At 39.0% G+C, this 21,400-nt stretch overlaps 2 protein-coding genes across 2 annotated transcripts; one reads left to right on the forward strand and one right to left on the reverse strand.

Moving 5' to 3' along the window:
- Positions 1-599: 599 nt before the first annotated feature.
- LOC144002340 (ectonucleoside triphosphate diphosphohydrolase 2-like) lies at positions 600-8,476 on the reverse strand. Its single transcript, XM_077497499.1, has 9 exons — positions 8,002-8,476; positions 6,500-6,617; positions 6,180-6,330; positions 4,433-4,592; positions 3,017-3,244; positions 2,649-2,918; positions 2,414-2,533; positions 1,524-1,658; positions 600-1,434 (listed from the first exon to the last, which is right to left on the reverse strand). The coding sequence occupies exons 1-9, from the start codon at positions 8,116-8,118 to the stop codon at positions 1,222-1,224; spliced, it is 1,512 nt and encodes a 503-aa protein (XP_077353625.1). The 5' UTR covers positions 8,119-8,476; the 3' UTR covers positions 600-1,221.
- Positions 8,477-9,746: 1,270 nt separating this feature from the next.
- Positions 9,747-19,967, forward strand: LOC144002513 (uncharacterized). Its single transcript, XM_077497814.1, has 2 exons — positions 9,747-10,149; positions 16,855-19,967. The coding sequence occupies exons 1-2, from the start codon at positions 10,026-10,028 to the stop codon at positions 19,479-19,481; spliced, it is 2,751 nt and encodes a 916-aa protein (XP_077353940.1). The 5' UTR covers positions 9,747-10,025; the 3' UTR covers positions 19,482-19,967.
- The last annotated feature ends 1,433 nt before the right edge of the window (positions 19,968-21,400 follow it).

Consider the following 21,400-nt stretch of genomic DNA (forward strand, 5'->3'; position numbering starts at 1 on the left):
CGGCTTTCCTTTACCTGCGTAATGGTCGCGCAGGATCTGCAGCGCTTTCCTGCCATCATCCGCGGCGTCCCTCATCACAAGTGACAAACTTTTGTCGTCCAACAGCTGAATTAGAACTGCGTACGCCTCTTCATTTTTACTGGTGTCTTCATCTGCATCATCCATGTCTGCATCGGGAGGTTCACTCAAGATCGTGTTCTTGAGATCGAGCAGACGCAAATGTGCCAGGAACTTTGTTTCCCACAGTTCATAATTCTTTTCATCTCCGTCAAAACATAAACGATTCCATCGGCTTCCAAAATCTTTCCCGTATCTACTACTGGGCCCATAACCTGTTGGCGCAGCCATGCCTCAGGACTTGGAAATGCCGGCAGACGGAGGAAAACACAAGACAGCAGCAGTTTGCGTTCGGCCTGCATGCAACTCTCATAGTGACTGAGTGCACAGCCATTTATTTGAATGAACACCGGTGTGTAACCCCGCCCACACCCAGTAGTAGATTACGTCAATTAAGGACACCTGACAACAATCCAACAGAAAGCATGAGAGAGCCTAATAACATCCTTTTTAATAATTGAAGACAAAAAATCTCTGCTTAGACTTAGAACCCACGTTTGCTGATCATTTACAGAAGTGTGCTTTCTTTATTTATTCCAAAGAATGAAAAACTTTAGATACATAATTTCAATTGAATTATCAACTATAAAACGTCTGTTACTGAAACACATGTTCGTCTTTAAGTGACATAAGGAAAAGTAGAGTAGTACCTGAAAGATTCCCCCAATAACTGTACAAGAGGAATAGTACGAACTGTATAATCACCACAATTTCTGGAAAAAAAATATATACAATTGAGTTAAGATAAAACAGAGGGTAATGTGTGGTCTTACAGTAATATTTTAGAAACACATTTTTAATTGTCTTGTTTATATACTCTAGAAATTAAATAAAACTTTTGTAGTACATATTCTACATTGTGTGTGCGCTCCACCACAGAAATTATCTGTACAGTAGTTGTGAAATTACAGTAAAACGTCTGCAGTGTGAGACATGTCAAGTCACTTTGCAAGCAAGTTTGAGGTCCTGTGAAATCATGAATTCAAAACATTTTTGAAACTTCACATTCATATTTAAATCCAGGGCGATATACACAGAGCCGAAACAGTGTAAACGTGCCGCAGTCTAATTGTTTCTTTGGCTGCACCGTGTGCCCTCGCCGGTCTAGATAGCTCTGTTGAGTCCTCTTTTTTTCCACTCACAGGCTCGAAGTGCGATGAAGACCAGGACGGTGACCAAGAGCAGCACAAAAAGAACGGTAAGGCTTTCCCATACTCCCGTAGCTAATGCCTTCCATGTTTGAACTTTTTCTGATGGCAGCAAATTACTCAGACTCAACATGTAGCCCAGAGCCCATCCAACTGACGTATCGCCAGCCTGCAGGATCAAAAACAAAATGAGATCACTTCTTTGGCATGAGAGCATCTTTGATACACCCGGCTGTTAAAACATGCTAAAGCTTTCACCTTCTTCTTGAATGAAATGCGTGAGAATGACTTTTCATCAAAGCTGTATCCTTTGAGTAGGAGAACCTTGACAAATACAGATGAAGCGCAATAGTCCCTCAGACGAGATGCTTGATCTGGAGCAAGAGCCAGCATCTGAATAAATGTGTTAAAAAAAATTATGTAATGGCGTGTTAGTGTAAAGAAAGCAAAAATGATACCAGAAACATTCAAATTCTATTTTATTTTTTAAATTGGAGTGGTTACATAAACCTGCACTACATAAAGCCATTGCAAGAACACGGAATACACAAACTTCCACTGAGTAGGGATTTGAACAAAAGTGCACATTTTGAAAAGTGGCATTTTTAACTTAAAATACTTTTAACTCTTTGACCGCCAAAAACGTTTAATGACGATTAGTAAAATCACGATGTATGCCGCCTTAAACGTTAAATGACATCTACTTTTTTTTTCTTTTTTTAAATTTGTATCTATGTTAAGTGCAACGTCTGCCTGGTCAATGGGTTATGGAATCAAAAACACCAACCAACTAACAATGGCCAGTAGATGGCAGCATTGTGTCTCTTTTCAATGCGCTACCGGTGTATGGAACTACAATGAAACATGACGGAATCTGATGAAATCTGATGAATGCTCGTAATCGGCAAAATCGGCTGGCACTGTGGGGGTTGTTTTGTTTTGATAAAGTGTGGCAGTAAAAGACTTAATGATTATTTTCTACTTTGAGGGTTCAAGTACCGATTTTTCACCATTTCATTGAATTTTATATTAAGGAAAGAATCTGCAAAGCATACATTTGAATGGGTGAATTATGTATGTAAAATGTATATATATTTGCGAGATTGTTGCAAGACGCCGTAAACCACAAACGAAACATTACACATTACCTGAGCAAAACTCATCTTGCACACTGCTTGAGCAGCATCCTCCATTTGTACTGGAGTGCTCACTGTGATTCCAGTGATGCGCTGCAGGAAGGAATGAATGTAGAAGAAGGCCGAAAACGCCTGTTCAAGAACATAAATGAGACAATTGCATGTACAGTGAGTGCATACAGCAAAATGTATTTCAATGGCATTTTGTATTGATTGTCTCCAACAGCCCAATGTTACCGATTCTTACCATGAAGCTGCCGGTCACATTGGGCTGAAAGACTTTATCGAAGGAGCAGTGAGAGAAGGGGCATCTGTCGAAGGAGAAGATCTCTGACACGTTGCCCACGCATTGCTCATAATCTCCACTGCCGTGTATAAGCAAAGAGTCTTGCGCTTCATGGGTGCTCGGTTTGTACTTGGCTGTACATGGAGAGTTGAATATACTGTCCAGATTTACTTTTATAGAAGAGTCTGTAGGATGGCACGGGTGAGTGACTGATCCTGAATAACCTTGAGACTGAGAGAAATGGATGGACAATTTACTAAATTTAAAAATAGAATGTATTGGGATGCATCATAATGAAATAAAAAAAAATAAAAAATAAAGTAAAGTACCTTGACAATGTGGGCCAGCAGCCTCTTGAGGACCTGATCCTGCCCGTAGCAGAGGAAGCTGTGCGTGTACAGGGAATACTCCTGACCATACAGACGCAGCTTCATCATGTCCTTCTCATCTTCGACTTGCTCCCGAGTCACAAATGTTATCTGGGTGGATGCGCCGCCGAAATCGAGGGCCCCCACTGTGGGCCTGCCAGAGCTGAGCCACTGCCCGACAAAGCCATACTAGAAGGGAATTACAGTATAACAGGGAGACACCACTTTAGTATTCTGCAAGTCAAAAAAGTGACACGTTTCGGTCTAACAATGACTTTTAGCTTTTAACTAGTGTTGTTCCGATACCGTTTTTTTGCCTCCCAATACCGATACGATACCCAGCTTTAAAGTATCGGCCGATACCGATACCATACCGATACTTAAGTTTTTTTTTTTTCCTCAACATGAAAAAGCTGTCCTGCCATTGGTTCAGAGCATTCAAGGGCCAATAGGATATCTTAGATCGGCATGCAGTGAACATGTCACATACCAGTGAATGTCGTGCACACGAGATGCTGCATCCAAAATCCCATATTAGCGTTGGAATTAAAGGTATCGGCATGTTACTTGTGAGTAGTCACCGATACCGATACCACTGTTTTAATGCAGTATCGGCACCTCTGCCGATACTAGTATCGGTATCGGAACAACACTACTTTTAACCATCCTTTTTTAGCCAGTCCGTCATGAGACGCTCATACCCCATTCACCCTGATCTGGTGCCAGTGCTAGTTCGGTGTTAAAACCAGAAATAACACTTTTTTTTTTTTTTTATTCGTATTTAAATGTAAAAAGATCCAATCACAAAACTGGCGGAAGGATAGTACCATCCCTTTTCTACAGGTGGAAGAAAATCTTTTGAATGACTGACTAGCCTCTGACTTTTAGATCACATGTGGTGTCCCACAGGGCTCAATTCTAGGCCCCCTTTACTTTTACTTTTATTTACTTGACTATTTGGTTCCTCCATCAGGAAACATGGAATATTGTTCCACTTTTATGCAGATGTCATTCAAATGTATGTGCCTTTAAAAAAAAAAAAAAAGAAGTCATGGACAGTCTACCATTTGGTGGCTCTGACAACAATGACATTGTAAACCTGGGTTCCTTGGTTCCTTGTTCACTGACCAAGCTGACCACTTGGTATCAATTTTAATACAGACCTGAAATGTGACAGGCACATCAGGGGAGTTCTAAGTCTAGTTTTCTGAGAGGTAACCACACGTCACTTGTCCAAACAATGGATATTATTTTGGTGGTGTAATATAACTCTTGTTTAGTTCTCTGCCAATGTGAAGCTACAAAAGCAGCACTAGCATCAACTCAACGTGAAAGGGGTTTAATAGACAAATTGCTAATGATTTTACAGTCCCTTACCTTGATGAAATTCTCTAAGAGGTAGTTGACAGTCACCCAGCCATATGCTCCCTCTTCTTGACCGGACAGAATGGCGGCCCCCTGGTAGCTGAAAGGGTATGATTTGATTTTTTGGCCAACTTCTTGTAGAATTTGAGCTGAATGCTCTGGGCTGGAAATGCTAGGAGGGTGAAACAAAAACATTATCACAGACCAGTTCCACCAAACAACCTCATTCAATTTACTTCCATGTAAAGCTATTTATCTTGTAAAATGTTGTAAGCTTGTTTTTGGAATGTTGGAGAAAATGGAAGTACCCGGAGAAAACCCACACAGGATGCAAGCAAGCATGATGTTGTCGATCAAGGGTGTCCAAATTTTTTCATTTGAGGGCCACATACAGAAAATCAGGACACAAGGACCCCATAATGTTATGAAGAGAAATTGTGTTTAGTCCTAAAAATTTTTACAAATAATTTATTCTAGAAAAATGCTACATATATATTAGGGGTGTGAATTGCCTAGTACCTGACGATTCGATTCGTATCACGATTCACAGGTCACGATTCGATTCGATACCGATTAATCCCAATACGAATGGTCACGATTCGATACCGATTAATCCCGATACGAATTTATAAGTCGATTGTTGCAATTTTTTTCATTCATATTTAGAAAATACTAATCAGTAAGCTTGTAGAGTGTAAGATTTATATGAAAATGTATTATTTATTTATCTGAAATTTCAGTCTTATAGAGGTTGTAATCTGTTTCATGTTTGAACAGCATTAAAATAAAAATATTAAGGCTTAATGTGCCGTTCATATAACATTCTTCCATGCTCAAGGTGTGAATCCTAAAAAAAAAAAAAAAAAAAAAAAAAAAAAAAAATCGATTCTGCCGATTATTGAATCGATTCGAGAATCGCGCGATGTAGTATCGCGATATATCGCCGAATCGATTTTTTTTTTTAACACCCCTAATATATATATAATAAATTAATTTATTTGTAACAGTGGCACCTTTTTTCTTTTTCTTTTTTTTTTTTACTTAGACCATTTCCAAACATTTATTTTATTTTATTTTTTTAATATCAACTTTGTCAAATGGCATTTTTAGTACATATATGTCGTGGGCCACTGAAAAATGGATGGTGGGCCACAAATGGCTCTCGGGCTGTAGTTTGAACACCACTGTTCTAGATACATAAGAAAAAATAATCCTTCCCTCCTTCCTCTCTTTAGTTTTTCCTCTGGTCTCTTGAGATCTCGCTAAATTTGCTGGAATTTAGAGGCTTCCGGGGTTGGCGTAAGACTTTGATTTTGTAATCATGGGGAAGGCAGGAAGTGTTTGGTCAGTGCTGGATTTCACTTTGATTTATCTTTCTTTTCTCTTTATTTTTTTCTGACCTTTTCTCTGGTCTCCTGACCATTTAAACTTCACGACTCTGGCAAGATTCTGAAGTACCTGGTTAAGGCGAAGGGTAATGGGATATTTATAAGGCTTTAGGTGAATTAATGAGTATAAATTTATACGTATTTGCACGCGCACGCACGCACGCACGCAAACGCACGCACGCAAACGCACACACGCAAACGCACGCGCACACACACACACACAAAAAAAAGAGCAATGATGATAAGACGTTGAATCGGTAAGACTACCGAATGAACAATTCTGAGCTCTTAAAAAAAATAAAATAAATAAAAAATAAAAAATAAAAAATAAAAATAATGCAAAGTTCCACCTCAACTGTCCACAAACTCACTGCAGAAGTCTCATGCCAGCTGTGGCTCCCAGGTACACAGGTGTGACCTTGTGTCTGTGCGCAGGGACATCGTGCGCCGCCTGGTCTAGACACTCCTCCAAGCTCTGCCCTGCCGCTCCCCGTTGGCCTGCATAGCTGGATATCCCACCCCCTGAAAGAGGTAGAAGCACTTCATTACACGATTCATGTTGTAACTAGAGCATCATACCTGGAAAGTAAATTAAAAAATAAAACATAAATCATTGCTAAGGTACTGCATGGCAGCAAACACAACAAGTGGTCTAGAAAATGCTGGTTGAAGAGAATCTGGTAAAACATACCCTTTGCATGGCATTCACTGTGTTGGGTGACCACACCGGTGCCATTTTGTTTGTCTGCAGGCCACTTGTATACAAATAAGGATGTGTGTGATGATCCAGCATCCAAAACAATTCCGTACTACAAGATCAGGGAACAAATAAAAGTGGTTAAAAAGTGCACAACAGCCACGAGTTTTCCTCATCTCTTTTCACACACTGAACGAAGCCTACAGGATCTTTTTGTTGACGTGCTTGTTGATCATCAGGAGCATAACGGCTTTAGAATATATTTTTTGTGACACCAGTCTTACAACCTTTCTGTTTAGCGCTGTCAAAATTAATCGAATAATCGACAAGTAATCCACAAATATTTTAATAATCGAGTAATCGTTTAGAGCCATTTTTTAATTAAAAATTGTCCAAAGCTTATGATTTTCTCATATTAACAGTAATTATTCACCGTTCTGTAGTACTTCCTGAAAGAAGACTGATTATTTTCTGTAAACATCTGTTTTTACTTTGGAAAATAATGACCAAACCGGTAACATAGTAGTCTACAACATCAATCCCCCTTTTTTTAAGTCACTATACGAATATGAAGTACCAAATAAACACCAATCACTGGTTAATAAACAGTAATCGAGGAAAAAAATTAAAATGAATCGGATTCTAAAACTATTAGTGACAGTACTATTTCTGCTGTAGTGTGTACACATTTTATATACACACACAGTATATCATAAGAAACAGTTTGTGGCCTTGATTGTGTACAGGCAGCAGAAACCCGAGTTGACCTTTAACACATGTCAAAAGCTGAAATAGGTCACACCAGATGAGAGATTATACATGACGGCAGTTCAAAGTCTTGAGTTTTGTGCAACGTCCTTTCATCGTGTATTTTCGTTGAGTTGCACATTGTAAAACCTCAGGGGTGTTTAGAACGTCCACTGTATTTGATTTCATTCAATATCGTATTCATTGAAATGTCATTTTCTTCAAAATTTGAATACACGCTCATAAATAAGGGTAAAGCACGAGTCTATTCCTGTACACCCAACAACCACTCACCCATTACAAGCTGATGGTTATTTCTTGCTGTAAGTGTATGATGTCAAAATATACAAAGAATAAGGGGTAGGACTAGATACATTTTCAACTTCTTCCTAGTCCTTTTGGAACATGTAAACCGTGACTAATGATGACTGTATATGGTTTTCCTTCTTTCAAATCTTTAATTTTTCTGCTACTTGTTTATATGTTCAATAAACAAAAAAAAATGGCTATTTACTTTGTGCAGATGTATAATGGATGCATAAACACTGTGAATTTCAATATGGTGTGACGAATACATAAACTGTAATGTACAGAAAATAAAAGAATATCATTTCAAACCTTGATCTAAATTCAAACCAAGTGTTTAGCATCAGAGATTCCTCCAGACAGCTTCACTTATACAGTTTTTGTTTACAAAACTAACCTGACACGAGCACAGATCCAATAATAACCCGCGGGACCGACCTTACCATAAATCCGGGAACCCTGGGAATGTCTTCGCTTGGTACAGTGAGAAGCAGAACTGCAGCCAGACTGATCACCAGCATAACGATGAGGACAGCAGGATGAGCTGCACACTGAGCCATGATCGGGGCAAAAAGAGGCTCACGAGACGTCTGTAATGTGAACGCCTCAAGTTGGAGAGTTGGAGACTCCCTCCTGCAATCCTTGTTTACATCCCACTTAGCATTGTTGGATTTATGGTCCTCCCCACGTCTAAGCTCCAAGGCTACTCATCCTGTGGACGGAGCAATGCTTTTACTTCGAGCCTGACTTGATGTGAAGCGAAACCCGAAGCGCGTTTGTTGCTTGGATGGAGCCTGAAATCCACGTTTTCTTGGTCTGAGAAACAAAGCGCACAGTTTTTCACTCGTGAGATGGAAACAATGGATGTCTGGGGCTGGCAGGGATCCACATTGTAGGTGACTGGACTGAAGAACTGCAGGGCTGCTTGTTGTTTTTGTCTAGTATTTGCATGTAAATGGGTGCAGCCCCAAAGCTGGCTTGCAAATTGAAATCCTCTTTTGAATGGAACGTTAAGCTAGAAAGTGAAGTTTTCCACTGAGAGCTAAACTGGTGTGGTGGTGCGGATTTGTAACAATGTTTAATTATAAAGTGTCTCAAATTAAATACAGTATATTCCCCTTCAAAAATATTGCAACAGCAAGGTCAATATGTGTTTGTGTTTTTTGCCGTCGTACATTCCTATATTTTTTATGCATATCTTAAAAAAATTAACAGGCATATTTGTTAGAACTTCCTAAAATAGAATGGCAAATATGCCTACAATGACATGTTTTGATTTGTATTGACTTTCATATCAAATAAAAAACCAAAACTCATTTAGTCATGTAATGGTGTCGATTTCTTATTAAACTGAATTTAGAATACTCCAAAAGCAACGTTTGAACAGTTTAAGTGATATTTATTTAGGCTCATGCTGGAATCGAACCAGAGTCTCCAAAACACGAGCTTCCTCTCACGAGACACTCGTTTATAGCGATGTTTCGTGCATGCGTGCGTACTACCAGCGGCTTAAATAAGCGATGTGCGCATCTTGAAATCAAGGTGCATTATGGGTAGTTTTTGGGTAGGCGAAACTACCCAACGGTCATTGAAAATGAATTGGATCCAATGGAATCAGCTCTGATAGAAACGTTTCAACCGCTGGAAAGTTGCTGTTTTTTTATTAACATGCATAGCATGTGGTTTACTGACATCGGGGAAGTTGATTTGCAAGCTTTAAAGTGTACAGTTACGCAAAGATTGTCACCACTCTAATCTCTGACATTCAAATTGATGGTAGCCTCGTTTTTTTCCTCCACGCATGCGCAAACTTAATGTGCACATCGCTTATTGTCCATAGGGGCTGCCGTAGTTAGCGATCCAAAATGGTGAGATCTTCTGCGCATGCGTGTCACCGATCGTGCAGGGTCACAGCGTATTGACAGTCCCATTTTTTTTTTTTTAATTCCTATTTTTTATTTTTTTTAATTGACCAAATTTTAATCAAAAGCCAAACATGTAAAATACAAAAGAAAAAAAACATCACACAAACAGTAAAAAAAAAAAAGAAAAAAAAGGGAAAAAAGAAAAATAACGTATTGACAGACCACACTCGTCCACTTGGAGCCCAGCGACGTGGGTTTTGTCCAAGTGGAGTTGCCGTAGATGTCACGTGACAGAAAATCCTCCATTCCAGTTTGCAGCTCCTCTTAAGTATCTTAGCCACACACGTGTCACACAGTAATTAATCCTGAATTCGTCCTGGACAAACTCAAACTTCGACACCGTGGGTTTGTTGACGTCACTAATTTATTGAAGTCAAAAAGAACATTTCATACCCGGCTAAACTAGTCGTCTCAGAAATTCCCGTCGACATTTTTCAGCTTTGTTTAGCTTACTAGCCGCCCAAGGAGACGCGTTTGCTTTCGACAAATTTGGCTCGGCAGACGCCAGGGCGAGTGTAAAATGTCGTGAATTTCGTGTGGAAATGTGCGCAAGAAGGAACGTCATGCACGCAAAGGATGTTTGTGGAGCACAAGAGGAGAACGAGCGACAACGTCGACTGCTGGAAGCCGTCAGCAAGCAGCCTCGAGTTGTGTTGAACAGAGCAGGTTTGTCACTTTATTTTTATCAATGCTTTTCAACAATACGTTTGTATTTTGAAAGGAATCTGTAAACAAACGCTTTGTGGCGTTACGTTTACAGTTTTCTCAGTTTAGGTACCTCTGAGATCTGAAAAAGATGAATTCTTTTTTTTTGTTCTTTTTCTTTTCTTTTTTTTTTTAATTTGTTGTCGGGGGGCCTTTTTTTTCTTTTCTTTTCTTTCGTTTTTGTTTTTTTTTAAAGCTTTTATTAACACAGTTCAACACAGCTTTACATTTAAGAATACGTCTTGTATACATACCAGATACAAAAATCGTTGTACAATTTAAAGATATTAAAATAAAAAAAATAAGCATTTGACATGAAAACAGGTCAACCATCTTTGGATATTACACAAATCTGTCGGGGGTGTCAAGACTCTATCGGTGACCCGGCACGATCGGTGACGCGCATGCGCAAAAGATAAAATAAATTATAAAAATTGTTGACGCATTATAAAGAAACTATTTTAGTTCTACAGGTTTTAATAAAGACGAACGTTTTACTTTTGATCCCATTACATTCCTAGTGAGTCAGTACAGCAAGCGAGCAGTGTCAAATGTGTTCACGTTGGTTTGGGATCCTTATTTAGCTGTTCATATATCACAATACATCACAAAAACAGTCGTAATGATTACAGGAACACATTAGCTCGTCAACTGACAATATTTCCTCCCATTGCAGTAAATTAATTGGAGTAAATATTTTTTTTTACTTTTTGCATTTGTGCTATTTTACCTCCATTCTTTTATATTTATTTTATCGAATTTAATATTTCAATCTATTTCATTATTTATTCAATCTTAAAGTATCCTGCTTTTATACTATTTACATTTTTGCAAACTCAGCCCATACATTTTGTTACTTAAATTACATCTTTAATATTTTCTTGCCAATGTCTCCTCAGAAGTGATACTGCGCTATAAGTTGCGGAGGGTCGTGTTTTGCAGAAAATAATTACTATAATGATGATAATGAAATGATGCAATTATTGCCTGAGATGTGACATTTCCTCACCAGTATGTACTGTACTCAGCCTCAGGTTATTAGGTAACTACGAATTTAAAGGTACAGTGGTATGAAAAAGTATCTGAACCTTTTGGAATTTCTCACATTTCTGCATAAAATCACCATCAAACGTGATCTGATCTTTGTCAAAATCACACAGATGAAACAACAGTGTCTGCTTTATAAGGGTGTCACGATTTCGATTTTTTATCGAAATCGATCGAAATTACGTCACGATTTCGAGCATCGAAATAGAAGAGAGGACACACGATTCGATGCCCCCCCCCGCGCCCGCCGCCACCGCCGCCACCGCCACCTCCCAGGAAAGCAAATGAGACGCAGCCATTCAGCTACTAGCTAACGGCACTTGTTAGCTGACTTCTCCTGCAGTCATGATGGCAAGCGCGGACAGACACAGCAATGGTGCTTCAAGCCGCTCCCGCTTCTCTCGTCACCAGTTTGGAAACATTTTGCGTTCCCGGTGAGTTATGTCGACAACGTTCACGTTGTCGATAAAAAGACCACAGTTGCAAGATATGCTATGTGCGCGTACTGTACTCGGCCACGGTGTTACGCCCGGCTCGTCAAGGGGAAGGGAAGTAACACAATAACAGAAAATATAGAGTAGATAAACACGGGTCGACTTTAACATCTGAGTAGTTTTAATTGAAATTTCAGGCAGGGGTTTGACAAGGGAGTGAAAGTGGAAGGTGAACAAATAATAACCGCATTTGACAGAACTGACAGAACGGAGGAGAAACAATAACTAATAGGGGTATAATACACGGATACACAATAGCGTCGCGCTGGCACAGTCGTCCAATCGGAGTGTCGCGCTGGCACAGTCGTCCAATCGGAGTGTCGCGCTGGCACAGTCGTCCAATCGGAGTGTCGCGCTGGCACAGTCCTCCAATCAGAGTGTCGCGCTGGCGCATTCAAACTGAATGGCCCGAGCCGCCAGCCGTAACAACGGGAAACACGACAAACATGACGGGACATTTACGCAGGCATCACAAAGATTTAGATTTATCAAATTCAACTAGAAGTGGGAAAACAACGGTCCAACCAACTATTTCATCCTCATTTACAGTGAAACTTCCACACACTTCAGCTCGCGCGAAACGCCAGATCCATAGGTCTATTTATAGCAGCAGACCTGCAGCCTTGGAAAACGCTGGATTCAAACATTTAATTAGTGTACTTGAACCACGCTACAGTATGCCCAGCAACTGTAAATGTTGGGATATAGTTTGTTCAGGCTGTATTTGTTCCATGACTTTGGATACAATATATTTTTTGTTGTTGTTGCACATTGCACATTATTTTAAGAGGAACGCACAGCACACTGTTGTAACCAAAAACAGTCAATAGATGGCAGGCACCCACTGTGACTTTTTGTTTTTGTTTTTTTATTTTTTATTTTACACTTCAGTAAGAACAAGACGGTTAACTTTATATTGTAAATAAATTCTTTGAATTTGATCATTCCTGCCTAATGTCAATTATCATATATTACATAAATTTACACAAAAATAATATGGAAATTGCATCACCTATATGTAGCCGATCTTTTGAAATAAGATTTACTGTACAATGAATAGAACCAATGATCATAGACTAGCCTTAGCCTACAGAAGCATATGCCTCTGTGTTATAAAGTGGGGGAGCGGAGAAAAAAAAAAAAAAAAAAAAAAAATCGAAAAAAAAATCGAATCGTGACCCCAAAATCGAAATTTAAATCGAATCGTGGAGTTGGCGAATCGTGACACCCCTACTGCTTTAACTAAAACCACCCAAACATTTACAGGTTTTCATAATTTAATGAGGATAGCATGCAAACAATGACAGAAGGGGGAGGAATAAGTAACTGAACCCTCTGCCTAAGGATACTTAAAGAGCAATTGAAACCAATTTTTACCAAACAATTTAAGTCAGGTGTGTGCCCAATCACTGATGAGTGGCTTAAAGCTTCCCTGCCCACTATAAAACACACACCTGGTTAGAATTGTCTTGATGAGAAGCATTGTCTGATGTGCACCATGACTCGCTCAAAAGAGCTGTCGGAAGACCTGCTATCAAGAATTGTTGGTTTGTATAAAACTGGCAAAGGATACAAAACCATCTCTAAAAGTCTGGATGTTCATCAATCGACAGTCAGAGAAGTTGTGTACAAATGGAGAGAGTTTGGCACTGTTGCTTCCCTCCCAAGGAGTGGCCGCCCACCAAAGATGACGCCAAGAGTTCAGCGCAGACCACTCAGAGAGGTAAAAAAGAACCCTAGAGTGTCTGCTAAAGACTTACAGAAATCACTGGCACAGTCCAATATCGCTGTGCATGCATCAACTATATGTAAAACATTGGCCAAGAATGGTGTTCATGGGAGGACTCCACGGAGGAAGCCACTGCTGTCTAAAAAAAACATTGTTGCTCGTTTGATGTTCGCAAAAAGGCACTTGGACACTCCACAGAAGTTTTGGCAAAATATTTTGTGGACTGATGAAGCCAAAGTTGAATTGTTTGGGAGGAACACACAACGTCATGTGTGGAGGAAAAATGGAACAGCTCACCAACATCAACACCTCATCCCCACCGCGAAGCATGGTGGAGGGTGCATCATGGTTTGGGGCTGTTTTGCTTCCTCAGGGCCTGGACAACTTGAAATCATTCATGGAAAAATGAATTCAAAAGTTTATCAGGATGTTTTGCAGGAAAACCTGAGGCCGTCTGTCAGACAGTTGAAGCTAAAAAGAGGATGGATGCTGCAACAAGACAATGATCCAAAACACAGAAGCAAATCGACTTCAAAATGGTTTCAGAAGAACAAAATACACGTTCTGGAGTGGCCAAGTCAAAGTCCAGACTTGAACCCCATTGAGATGCTATGGCATGACCTCAAGACAGCGATTCATGCCAGACATCCCAGGAATCTGACTGAACTACAGCAGTTTTGTAAAGAAGAATGGGCCAAGATCAGTCCTGATCGATGTGCCAGACTGATCTGCAGCTACAGGAAGCGTCCGGTTGAAGTTATTGCTGCCAAAGGGAGGCCACAAAATATTAAATGTGATGGTTCAGTTACTTATTCTTCCCCCCTTCTGTCATTGTTTGCATGCTATCCTTGTTAAAATATGAAAACCTGTAAATGTTTGGGTGGTTTTAGTTAAAGCAGACACTGTTGTTTCATCTGTGTGATTTTGACAAAGATCAGATCACGTTTGATGGTGATTTTAGGCAGAAATGTGAGAAATTCCAAAAGGTTCAGATACTTTTTCATGCCACTGTAATTGCCTACTACCGTCAAGTCAAAACATTTATTATAACCTAATACTTAAGAACCTCAAAACAAGTTAACTTTATCAACTACTAGGGCTGCTCGATTATGGAAAAAATAATAATCACGATTATTGTGGTAATAACTGAAATCACGATTATTCAAAACGATTATTTATGTTTTTGTTCAAAGCAAAAAAATGTTTAAACATTTGAAAATATTAAGACAAATAAAAAAAATATGTAAGCTCATTTTGGACCAAACAGACTTTATAATAATAAATGATTATTTATGTTGGCAAAAATTTGAAGTTGGGGTGCAGCATGTGCAATATGACTTGTGGGGTGCAATCTAGTTTTGACAGGGGTGGTTGGTGAAATAAGTTGTGTGGGCGTGCCTCAAAACAACTCAAAATTAATATTATTAGGGTTGCAGCTATCAAATATTTTGGTATTCGGATATCCTGCTGAAAATTCTAACGAATAATCGGGTATTTGGATAGAAATAAAAACCTACCTGTACAGTATATAGCCTACTTTTTGGTTAAACAAGTATAAATACAGAAGACAAAAAACACATTTGCATGTAATTAACAACCAACTGCTTTTCATTTTTGGATAGCTAATCAACAAGCTTGTCAGCAAACTATTTTCCTCTGAAACAGTGAGATTTTAGACAAATCTCTTCCCATAGATTTTATTCAATGGAACTAAAGTGACATCAGACCCACAATAGCAATTTTTGTCAGCTAAATAAATATCAAATTTGAGTAACCCTGGTTTGTTAATAAGTGATCAGTAGGAACGGCAAATTAGTCAGGCTGTCGGCGACAAAGAGGCCATGTTTTTTTTTTTTTTTTTAAATTAAGTGTTCCCTCGCTATAACGCGGTTCACTTTTCATGGCTTTGCTGTTTTGAAGATTTTTTATTTTATTTTTTTTAACACAGTAATATACACATTTTATAACATTTATGAAAGTTTGAACATTGAGAATGTTTAAACAAGAGAGAATTTGAGAAAATGTAAATGCCTCGAGAGAAGTGTAGAAACTGTGTGGTGCGGGTTTTTGGGCCTTAAAACACGTATAATAAATTTAAAACATCAAGCTAACAGCTTCACGAATTTTGGGTATTTTTTGGAACCTAACCCCAGTGGAAAACGAGGGAACACTGTACATCAGACTCGAGGTGTATTTTCATCAACAATAAAGTTTTGCATGGTTTATTGATCATGTTTGTGTAACTAATTGATAATAAATATCACTAAAAACTCAACTTCAAACTTCTTTTCGACTATTTAGCTGTGGGCGAGTCATGAAAAATCTCTCTGTCCACTTTCACACCACAATCTACGGTACACTTCTGTAGGACTAGTGATGCTTGACAGGTTGTGCTGTTCATTGTTTCATTTTGACATATGGAATAGTCTTAAAAAATAACATTCAGTGAGGTTTCATAATTTTATATAACACAGGAAGATGAAATGTGTATGTACAATAGGGGTGTCAATTGCCTCGTACCTGACGATTCGATCCGTATCACGATTCATAGGTCACGATTCGATTCGATACCGATTAATCCCGATGTGAATTTACAAGTCGATTGTTGCAATTTTTTTTTACTCAAATTTAGAAAAACCATTCAGTAAACTTCTACATGCACACTGTAAGATTTGTATGGAAATGTATTATTTATTAATCTGAAACTTCAGTCTTATAACTGTAAGCCACTGTATTTAACAAACAGGTTGTAACCTTTTTCATGTTTGAACAGCGTTGAAATAAAATATAAAGGCTTAATGTTCCATTTATATAATATTCTTTCATGCTTATTAAGGTGTGAAAGTTAGATGTTTTGTTGAATATTTTTCCATCAAAAATGGATGTTAAAAAATCGATTCGGCTGCCTATTGAATCGATTTCGAGAATTGCGTGCTGTAGTATCCCGATATATTGCCGAATCGATTTTTTTTAACACCCCTAATGTACAACACTACATACATTGACCAGCACGTATGTACACTGCACCAACGAGCGTGTTTTGACTGTCTAGCTGTCATTTATCAAATCTACTCTCTTATTATGTTCTATTTTTTTAATCTGAAAATATCCATTTGTTACTTGGTATTTGACGTCGTTTTTCATTTGTTTTAGACATGTTGAGTGCAAGCAGTGTTTTTGCTTTTTATTGTAATGTTTGCATTTATTTGTTTTAATGTGATGGAGTAATGTTCACATGAATTGTGATTTTTATCTGTGACTCTAGGATGAACAGCAACCACTCTGGTATAAGCTAATGAGGATCCCTAATAACAATAAACAATAATCTAAAATATAAGATACACAACATCAAAGTCACAACAGACTGACTTTTACTTTACGTCTTTTGTCCCGCAGACGTCAATGAAAAATATCTTCGTCCTGAGGGGCATAAGCCAGTGTCCTCTGGCGTTAAAGGGGAGGAGGACTTGGAGCCGCTTCAACTTGAAGAAGATGAGCAAGATTTCACAAAGTTGCCAGGAGTGAAGCTTCCAAGCAGCAGCTCAAGAAGATCAGAAGCAGACTTAGCTCCAATGTCAGATGGCGACGACTTGTCACTCTCTTCTCACACTGATGACGATGAACAGTCTGAAGGTGATAGGACATCTCACACTGACAGCAAACGTTGGAAATGTTCTCAGTGTGGAAAAACTTTTGGCTACAAGTATAAATTGAGAAGACATATGATTGGCCATACCGGTGACAAAACTTTCGCCTGCTCAATTTGTGGTCGAAGTTTCTCTAGGAATGCAAGCTTAATAAGACACACAAGAAACCACACTGGTGAGAAACCTTTTGCCTGCTCAGTTTGTGGCCAAAAATTCTCTGAGAAGGGAAGCTTAACAAGTCACACAAGAACCCACACTGGTGAAAAGCCTTTTGCGTGCTCAGTGTGTGACAAAAAATTTGCTTGGAAACGAAGTTTGAATGCACACAAAATAATCCACACTGGTGAAAAACCTTTTGTGTGCTCAGTTTGTGACAAAAAATTTGGTAGTAAGTCACACCTAAAGGAACACAATAGAATCCACACTAGTGAGAAACCTTTTGCATGCTCAGTTTGTGACAAAAGATTTGCCTGGAGAAGAAATTTGAATGCACACAAAAGCATCCACACTGGTGAGAAACCTTTTGAGTGCTCAGATTGTGGCAAAAAATTTGCTCGGAAAGAACATTTAAATGTACACAAAAGAACCCACACTGGTGAGAAACATTTTTCCTGTTCAGTTTGTGGCCGCAGTTTCTCTGAGAAGAGAAGCTTAATATTGCACACAAGAACCCACACTGGTGAGAAACCTTTTGCTTGCTCAGTTTGTGGTCAAAAATTTGCCCGCAGTGTAACCTTGAAAATACACACAAGAACCCACACTGGTGAGAAACCTTTTACCTGCTCAATTTGTGGCCAATGTTTCCGTCACAAAGGAGGTTTAAGAATACACACAAGAACCCACATTGGTGAGAAACCTTTTGCTTGTTTAATTTGTGCCCAGACTTTCTCTCAGAAGGGAGGCTTAAAAACGCACGAAAGAACCCACACTGGTGAGAAACCCTTTGCGTGCTCAATTTGTGATAAAAAATTTGCTCGTAATGCAAGCCTAAATGCACATAAAATAATCCACACTGGTCAGAAACATTTTGCCTGTTCAGATTGTGGGCAAAAATTCACCCAGAATGCAGTACTAATTCTACACAAAAGAACCCACACTGGTGAGAAGCATTTTGCCTGCTCAGTTTGTGGGCAAAAATTCATTCAGAAGGCAAACTTAGAAAAGCACAAAAGAACGCACACTGGTGAGAAACCTTTTGCCTGTTCAATTTGTGGCAAGAGTTTCGCTCAGAAGGGAAGCTTAAAAACACACATAAGAACCCACACTGGTGAGAAACCTTTTGCCTGCTCATTTTGTGATAAAAAATACTCTGAAAAGCAAAGTTTAATGATACACACAAGAACCCACACTGGTGAAAAACCTTTTGCCTGTTCAGTTTGTGGCCAGAGTTTCGCTCAAAAGGGAAGCTTAAGATTGCACACGAGCAAACACACTGGTGAGAAGCCTGTTGCCTGCTCAGTTTGTGGTCAAACATTTGCTCATAATATAAACTTAAAAAGACACACAAGAATCCACACTGGTGAAAAACCTTTTGCCTGCTCAGTTTGTGGTCAAACATTTGCTCATAATATAACCTTAAAAAGACACACAAGAACCCACACTGGTGAAAAACCTTTTGCCTGCACAGTTTGTGGTCAGACATTTTCTACAAATACAAACTTAAACACACACATAAGAACCCATACTGGTGAGAAACCTTTTTCCTGCCCAGTTTGTGATAAAAAGTTTACAGTGGCTTCACAATTAAAGCAACACATAAGAACCCACACTGGTGAGAAACCATTTGCCTGCTCAGTTTGTGGCCAGAGTTTCGCTCAAAAGGGAAGCTTAACAATACACACAAGAACCCACACAGGTGAGAAGCCTTTTGACTGCTCAGTTTGTGGCCAGAGTTTTGCTCAAAAGGGAAGCTTAACAATACACACAAGAACACACACTGGTAAGAAGCCTTTTGCCTGCTCACCTTGTGGGCAAAAATTTGCTACGAGTACACAATTAAAAATACACACAAGAACCCACACTGGTGAGAAACCTTTTACATGCTCAGTTTGTGGCCAGAGTTTCTCTCAGGGGGCACACTTAAAACAACACAAAATAACCCACACTAGAGAGAAGCCTTTTGCATGCTCAGTTTGTGACCAGAGTTTCTCTCAGAAGGCACACTTAAAACAACACACAAGAACCCACACTGGAGAAAAACCTTTTGCCTGCTCAGTTTGTGGCCAGAGTTTCTCTCAGAAGGGACACTTAAAACAACACACAAGAACCCACACTGGTGAGAAACCTTTTACCTGTTCAGTTTGTGGTCAAAGATTTCCAAGTAAGGACAAAGCTTGTAGGCACAGGTGTGCTGGTGAGAATAGCAGCGATGAGTGAATCTTTATGATCTCATTTTGAATTAACATTTAAAAGATGGTGCAAAAATTGCATCTCCTGCTGAATGAAACTATTATATGTAAACTTGTACTGTTTATTGTACGTGTCCCAGTTTACTCCCTTTTTTTCTTTTCTTTTTTTCCCCTTTTTTATTAAAAATGTTACATCAACCTAACAGGGGAGACTGACTGCAGATTAAAATTATTTGAAGACTATCATCGGCCATGTTTTTCAATTACATTGTCCATAATTATTATTCAAGGTAGTTAGAACAGTGATTTTAAAGAATCTACATTTTTGTGTTGTATCTATTTGTATTTAGTATTTTCTTATGTGTGCCATGGGCAAGTGTTGATGATGACTTGTGCCAAAACCACTCACTGTGTTCTATGCGTATCTTTTCCTGAAAGTAACTGTAGTTTAGATACTGCATTGAACTTATATGTTGTAGTAATAGTGAATAAACCTGTCCTTGTTGTACAAAGACCAGTCTAAACTGCGTGTGTTTGAACAAATTATTAGTCCTTCATCTAATCAAACAAATCGCAAACTTCTAAATGTAGCTCCTTCATTTTAACGATTAATTACGTATGCCTAACAAAAAAAAATTAAACAGCTGTGTTGCCCCTAGAGGCGACCGAGAGTTGTTTATCCCATCGAGTCGTGATTTCATTTGGCTCGTGAAAACTATGAGACCAATTTATGCAACACGTGTGAAGTTCATAACCAGTAAGTGAATGAATGATTGATTGAAAGGGATTTTCAATATGCGATATGATTATAATCTTGAATAAAGTACTCCTCTTCAAACGCCTTCCTATCATCCATGATGTGCACGTACGGCTGAAAAGGTGTCTCCAGGCTTAAAGATGACTCACCTTTCGGCAAAATATGCTATTTTGAACCCAAAATGTGTCACCTGCTTGGTCACTAAATATGGCGACGCTTTTATCTGCTGCACTGTAAACGTAAGCAAACCTCCCCTCACAAACCACCCACAGCTTTACTATTAAACACTACGCAACTACTAAACACCACATTCACAATAAAAACAGCTAAATCTATCACTGGGATAAAATTGTTTTTGTTTTGTTTTTTGTCCGAGGTTCACATCACACATTTTTGATTGTTGCAATTTCATTATTACGGTACAAATCTGTTATCTGCTTCAGTAAAAGTATAGCCCAAAAAAAAGTTCCAACAGCAAGCTGTGGAGCTCCAAAAAGTAAAATAGTGAAGTGACTGCCCATTCACAGGTGTCAGTCTGGTTGTCAAGGGCTGGAGTACAGCATGTTTTTGATGTTTCCCTACTTCAATACACCCGATTCAATCATCAGGCTCCTGCAGAGCGTGCTGATGAGTTGATCATTTGAATCAGCTGTGTTGGACAAAGGAAACTTCTAAAAGATGCAGGACTCCGGCCCTCGAGGACGGGACTTTTACACCTGTGCCATAGATTTTGTCAAGTCAACTTTATTTCTATAACACCTTATCATAAAACTGGAACACAAGATGTTTTACTACTAAATAAATAAATAAATAAATAAATAAATAAATAAATAGATAAATAAACAAATGTAAAATTCAAAAACAAAAAAAAACATCCAGGCCAACCACCCACTCCCTCCACCCTACCTCCCACCCAACCCAATTAGGCCCACTTTTACCAATGGACTTGCTTGGACTCACCGGGAGGTGAGACGGGCCTAAGTGGCAAAGGGGCTCCACTACACCTGAGATTGCCGTTGCAGGCGCCAGCAACACAGGGGAAGAGTCACCTCCTGACTACACGCCCCAGCAATCCACCATACATGCCCAGCCACTACCCAATAATCCCACATCCCACAAATAAGCATTGTTCCAACAAAAAACCAGGATGAAGAGTTGAAAATAACACCCAGGTTTTTAACTTGTGAAGG

This window comes from Festucalex cinctus, chromosome 15, assembly GCF_051991245.1.
Source record: "Festucalex cinctus isolate MCC-2025b chromosome 15, RoL_Fcin_1.0, whole genome shotgun sequence".
NCBI classification, from domain to species: domain Eukaryota; kingdom Metazoa; phylum Chordata; class Actinopteri; order Syngnathiformes; family Syngnathidae; genus Festucalex; species Festucalex cinctus.